The sequence below is a fragment of the Triticum dicoccoides genome, chromosome 1B, assembly GCF_002162155.2.
Source record: "Triticum dicoccoides isolate Atlit2015 ecotype Zavitan chromosome 1B, WEW_v2.0, whole genome shotgun sequence".
In the NCBI taxonomy this organism is placed as follows: Eukaryota; Viridiplantae; Streptophyta; class Magnoliopsida; order Poales; family Poaceae; genus Triticum; species Triticum dicoccoides.
Window position 1 is genome coordinate 404617152 of NC_041381.1, and position 6845 is coordinate 404623996.

At 43.9% G+C, this 6845-nt stretch overlaps 1 protein-coding gene across 1 annotated transcript; it reads right to left on the bottom strand.

The window, feature by feature from the left end:
- Positions 1–1392: 1392 nt before the first annotated feature.
- Positions 1393–5326, bottom strand: LOC119337847 (D-xylose-proton symporter-like 2). Its single transcript, XM_037610081.1, has 14 exons — positions 5165–5326; positions 4902–5017; positions 4574–4652; positions 4435–4494; positions 4257–4323; positions 4036–4160; positions 3848–3949; positions 3399–3767; positions 3176–3223; positions 2920–2982; positions 2537–2617; positions 2134–2232; positions 1804–1941; positions 1393–1677 (listed from the first exon to the last, which is right to left on the bottom strand). Exons 1-14 carry the CDS (start codon positions 5174–5176, stop codon positions 1549–1551), a joined length of 1488 nt encoding a protein of 495 aa, XP_037465978.1. The 5' UTR covers positions 5177–5326; the 3' UTR covers positions 1393–1548.
- Between the last annotated feature and the right edge of the window lie 1519 nt (positions 5327–6845).

The following is a 6845-nucleotide window of genomic DNA, read 5'->3' on the forward strand; positions in this document are numbered from 1 at the left end:
GTGGCGGCGGTCGGCGGCGGCCCGTAGGGGCTGGCCAGGTACAGTCGGATCCCCTGGACGGCTGTGACGAGGTCGTTGAGGACCCCGGTAATCTCCTCCGGGGTGTAGGCGGCGGCCGGTGGTGCGGTGGAGGGCGTCGGCATCTGGGCGGTGGCGGCGCCGGAGGATGCGACCAACGGCGTGGACGAGGAGGGCAGCGGCGCGGTGGTGACGGTTGGCAGCGGAAGCGACGGGGCGGGCGGCGGCGAAGACATGATCGGAACTGAGCTACCTGATACCAAATTGTTATGGTGTTGGTAGAAGGAGGGCGCGAGAGGGCCGACCGGGGGTCTTTCTGCCCACGGTCGGGCAAGAGGGAAGGGATTTCCTTCTTAATTCTTGCTTGATTAGATTGATACATCTCCTCTCTTTATATAGAGAGGTTTACTTGACTCCCAAGCAAGGCTTACTTGACCCCTAAGCAAGCGACCCTTATCTCTAATTAACTCTAAGACTAATGGGCCCATTACGTACTCTTAACACTCCAAATTGTTATGGTGCTGCTAGAAAGAGGGCGCGAGAGGGCCGGCCGGGGGCCTTTCTGCCCACGGCCGGGCAAGAGGGAAGGGATTTCCTTCTTAATTCTTGCTTGATTAGATTGATACATCTCCTCTCTTTATATAGAGAGGTTTACTTGACTCCCAAGCAAGGCTTACTTGACTCCTAAGCAAGCGACCTTATCTCTAATTAACTCTAAGACTAATGGGCCCATTAGGCCTATTACGTACTCTAACACTAACCAATTGTATGAGCACATCTGCACATGCTAGGGAACATGGGATTGTTAGACAATGCAAGTACATTGTATCTTATATAATTGTTACTCATAGGTCGTGTACAATATGTATTAGTCTCCATAGATTTTAAATTGTCATGTGTATTTGAGTTGTGTAATGGCTACTCAATAATTGGGCAGATTAAGAAGTTAGCCTAGTTAAGGATATTCCTGTCAGATAATCAAAAAAAGGCCGAGCTTATTTCTACCAAAAAAAGAAGGTCGAACTGATTCCTGATTTTATATACTTCCTACTGTGTTTCGCCAGAGATGTTTCTCAGGCAATACCATTTTTTTTTCTGAAATTTCATCTAACTCATGGGTGTTGGTACAGAACTTTTTTGGTATGCCCTCGAACAATATTTTGCTTGAGAGTATCTTTCCAATAGGACCTCATTTTTCACGTATATCACAAACTTGGTAGGTTTTTTTATGTGCTTAAACAGCTTTTTGCTGGATGTCATTATCTAAATTTTCATCGATTCTGTGTGTTTGCACACGTTTTGATTTCAGTTTTTTCCATTGAGACATCATTTTCTAGATTTCACAGATTCTGCCCTTCGACGGTTTTTCCCTCATGAAGACGCTTCCACTTGGACACCTTCTATTTAGATATATATCTTATTCAGAGAAAAATAAGTAGTTTCTCAATGTAATACTACGCTTACAAAATAGCTGAGTAATAAGAGCAGTAAAGAAGATGCTAACTAAGATGAGACTACAGATAGTTGGATCTACAGTTTGGCTTCGATTTCTTCCAGGGTGAGCCCTTTTGTTTCGGGCACAATGCAGAATATGAATGTGAGAGACGCCACCGCAATCACCCCGAACGAAGCAAAGAGAACCCCAGTGCCAATCAAGTCCTACAGTGCAATGCAGAAAAATGAAAAGATCACTAACTTGATAGTACTAAACTTTAAGAAAGGATTAACTTGATAATACACTCCGAGGACCAAGGAAAAACTAAGGAAAGAGCAGCAGGCTTGTACCTCTAGTGGGGAGAAAGCAAAAGTGACAAGCGCGTTGGAGGCAAAGTTCACAAGAACAGCAACACTCAATCCACGGCCACGCAGCTTCAGCGGGAAAACCTCTGAAATCATAAGCCAGCCAATTGGACCAAATGATAACTGCAAAGTAACCACTTCTCATCAGATAGCCAAAGAGCCAAATTTAACTCACAGGTAAAGTTTAACTGCTCAAAGTTTGGTGTAAATGCAAGCCAACTAGTATTTCAGAAAGGCAAGGCCAACTATATTCCTCCCTCGAATCATCTTGTACTATTTTTATGGCAAATAAGGGTAAGCCGACTCTGTAAGTACCTGGTAGCAGCCAACATACAGTAGAAGTGCTATTACAGCCACATAAGGAGCACCCGTAAACAAGGTATAGTATGAAGACAATAAGAATAGGGAGACAGCCTGCACATAACAACCATCAACAGGAGAGTGTGAATAAGTAAGGATACATCTCCATCAAAGTATCGTTTTAAAAAAAATGATCATGCTTCCTAGCCCCTGATAGCCTTCGACATTGGGGTATATTTGAAGTTAACAATACCTTGTTCCACAGAGACACATAGTTATGCATGAAAATATATTATTCAGTTATATGAATATATCATTTCATTACACAGAAATCATTTGAATACTAACTTCAACTTGGTTATGTTTTTGCAGTTCGTCATATTCAAATAAGAAATCTACATGTTGAAGCCAGACTTACAATTCCACTAACACCACCAATTAGTAATGGTCTTCTACCAAGTTTGTCAACCACAAGAACGGCAACTCCAGTCATAATCAGCTACAGAGATGAAACCACAGCATTAGTAATACTTTCTTGTTTTTTAACACAAATACAGACATATGCAATTTAACAGAAAATCATACTAGTTTTCTTATGCACTTATCAGCATTGCATCAAATCTTACATATATTGGGCTGGATTCAACTAAAAATAGTATGGAACCACCGTGTGTATGTTGAATTTTTCTCAAGGCATTCATAATTTGTACGTGTGAAACCTCTGAACCATCTTAAAGTGGGCAGATATCACTGCTGGTTATTATAAGTCTAAAATAAACTTGTGCAAAAATTGGCACCTACCTTCAGCACGCCAAGAAGAATTGATACACGAGTGGCATCAGATGCTCCAGAGAATCCAGCACTCTGTGTGCAAATAATGATAGCTGTCAATAACACAGCAAGAAAAGCAAAGAATTGATGGTGTTTGAAGGCAAGGACATGCCAATCCAACTAGCCCTGCAAGATTGACCCCCACCCCTATACTGGAAATGGTAACCTTAACACCAGATAATGGCATACTTGAGTTGAATAATTTCATAGGCAGAATTATTAGTACCTGAAAAATTGTCGCAGCATAATATAGCACACTTGGTTGACCAGTGACCTGGCAAATACATAGAGGAGGAGAAGAATAAACACCGCATAAAGATCAACCTGATATTATTCGAACTGAAAAGATCAACCGGATATTATTTGAACTGAAAAGATCAACATGATATCATGGAGAATGTACGAACAGAACTCTAGGACAGGTCAACAAAAAAGATTAAAGAGGGTACCTGCTGAAAGAACACCAAACCACATCCAATTATCATTGCTTTGAGACACTTTCCTTGAAAGATCTCACTGAATCCTGCTTTTTTCTCTACACCAACGTATGACAGTTCTTCCAGAATCAAATTAACCTGCTCCGAAACCAAATCAGGTGACGCTTGACCCCTCAATCGACATAAGCAACGTGTAGCATTTTCTTTTGTCTCCCGCAGATCTCCTTTTCCTTGTGTGGCACATAACAGAAGCCACCTAGGTGAACAAGGTAACCAGCACATTCCGATGCCCATAATGACACATATCGGAGCACTGGCGGCATACATGTAGCGCCAACCAGAAATCACTTCAACAAAGAGATTGCCTACTATATAACCAAGCTGCAGAAGGAAATGGAAATAAGTAGGCTGGAAGATAAGTGGGCGGAAAAGGGGAAAAGATGTATCTACTATGAACTTACAAGCATCCCAAGAACAATAAAGAACTCCTTGAGAGAAATGAGCATGCCTCTAATCTGACTTGGAGCAGTCTCAGCAATATACATGGGAGCAGCGTGCATAGCCTAATGAAAGCGACTCACATAAGCCTCATATAGAAATGTATGTATGTGTCCTTATCCAATTCAAGTATGACATTAAGTATTGTTACCAATCCAATTCCTATGCCATATAAAAAGCGACCAACCACCATGATAAGGAAGTTAGGAGCCACTGCTGTGAGAAGAGCTCCAATCAAATACATGATAGAAGAAACAACAAGCTCTCTGCGCCTTCCTGTGGTAAGCAATTAGGCAACGATCATATCAGAACAACAGATAGACTGCACAGCATACCATGGAGTAGAGCACGAGGACAGCAGAACATGCGTACCTAGAAAATCCGCAATGGTGAATGCCGTGGCGGATCCGATCAAAGCACCGTAGAGTGAGCCGCTGACCTGCATCGCGAACAATGGAATGACAAGGCACACGGCAGATTAAAATGAGGCCAAACGTGGTGATGGCATAATTACAGAAGATTGGTCTGATGTTTAAGAGTAGAGCATTACCACGAGGCCAGTTTGCACTGATGACAGGTCGTACCATGCTGTACCACTGGATGTGGGGGACTGCAATCGATGCACAGAAGATAATTATGACCAACTGTAAACTGCTGTGGTGTTGGAGAGAGTGGTGAGGAAGTGGTACCTTGAGCGATATGGTGGCACCAGATGTTGCCCCGATGTCATAGCCATAGAGAAGCCCACCCAGAGCTGGGAAGAAGAAGCTGCAGACGGTACAACGAAGCATTCAGATAAGCGATATGTTTTGTACTCTGTACTAGTACAGCTCTAAATGAGTTGATGGTTTTCAGTGTTGAATGAATGAAAAGCCTGAAGCGTGATTTGGGTGCTCCCAAGCAGCAGCAGCATGGGTGGTGGCAGTACAGCAGTAAGTTTTTTTAAAAAAAACTGAATCTAGCAATGAACGATGAGTTAAGCTAGCGGTAGAGAGGAGGAGAGGGGGAGGGGCGTACGGGAGGATTGCGGCGGAGACGGAGTAGGCCTCGCAGGCGGCGGGCAGCAAGGGCCTGGCGGCGTCGCGGTCGTCGGGCGGCGGGGAAGAGACGTGGATCTCCACATCCCTCTCGCCCTGCACCAGAAATTCGAACCGGCCGAGCCGATGAAATCGATCAGCCGACAAAAGGTCCTACTGGCGGGCGACGTGCCAGGGGCAGGCAGGGGAGTAGCTAAATGGAAATTGGTGGGGTGAGGAAGAAGAGCAGTAGTAGCAACGAACCTTGGACGCCATTAATGTCGATCCTCGATACTGCGCTATTCTGTTCCGTGCTAGAAGTAGTTAGTACTAGTGCGCTGTGCTGAAGAAAGACCCGGAGAGGAAGAGGGTTTGGTACCAAACCAACCAACCGGCTAGGCTAGCACGAGGAAGGCGAGGTTGAGTTCCGTACACGAGGACTTAACCATAACCAAGTGGGAGGACTTGGCCCCTGGAGGAGTCACGTCGTCGTCCACGCCTGCTCTTTCTCCACGCTTCCACGACTCTCTCCTTCCCCCCCTCTCTCTGTCTAGGTTTTATTAATTTTATTTATCTCCATGGTTTCTTAGCTCGATTTTTTATATCTCAGTTTGTTTCTTGTGAACAAGTCATCGCCTTCACTAACAATAATGCACGCGACCGGCTGCATGTACTTGTTGAAGTTATTCTTTTTTTCGCAGAGAGAAGGATAGGCATTGCAATCAAAAAGAGCATCTTAGCCATATTCACACACAAACAATGATACCAAACCCTCCCTCCGAGAATTGTTTGCTCCGGCGGTCCGGCCCCACACACTCCTCCTCTTCCAATTCTCCATTGTCGGCCCCTCCCCTCTCCTCTCCGGCTAGCCGGTGACGATGAGGTGGGTGAGGGGGCCATCCCTCTGTATGTAGGCCAAGATCAACGCAAACACACTAGACTACTGCCTTGGATTGCTAGTTAGGACCAGCGCCGGCTTTTGATTTCAACCTACTTTTTTGCAACCTTTTGGCATGTGTCGGTTCTCGCCTATAGTTGCGTGCTCCTTCTCTCCGCCTTGCATTAAGCATGTTCTCCTTCTCTTCGCCTTGTTTCAAGCACGTCACAAAGGACAGAGGGATTGCACCATCCGAGCTCCACTGCTTTCTATATTTAAATATTTTGAAATTTGTGTTTTTGAAGTTTCAAAAAATTTCCCAGGGATTACACATACCAAATACCCGTGGCAAGTTTTGGTAAAAATCTCGTTTGTTTTGGGCTATAGAAAAAAACAAAATTTTGATTGTATATAGTAGAAGATGGATGCCACTTTTGTCAGAAATTTCTCCTTTTTGTATTTCTCAAAATACAAAGTATTTCTTTTCAGCTTTACCGGGCCTTAGGAATGTGTGTACGTATTCACATATTTGACTTAAGATTCTTTTTTGCAACGGAAGTTTGTTTTTCGAAAAATTCAAATACGAAGGGCAATGGAGCCCGGGAGCTGCAAGCACTTTTCGGTCACAGAGTCAATAAGGTGGTGAGGATGGCTCCATCGGTGGCGCGTGATTTTGGCCCTCGACTTCACTCCTGTTTGTGGTAATATTGGCGGTGAGGTGAGAGCCTTCTCTCTCTTTTTAGTCGCTAAAGAGAAGAACTAGGCGATTCCACCAATTCAGAGGTATCAACGTGTTCCGCATCTAAGGGGAATATTCCCTTAAGATGAACCAACGAATTCCAACCAAACTAGAAAAGGGACGCGGATTTGGTGAACATGGGTGCGCGTGCACCCTTTATGGATAGTAATTTCGAAAAAATACTAGAAAAAACAAAAAAATCTGAATTTATTTTTCTAATATACATAATCAACCGGTCTACTCGCATATGAAGTTTCACGAAGAAATCACATCCATGGTAATCTGGGCAAAATGACAAATTCGAAGCTATATTAAAAAACATTATTTAA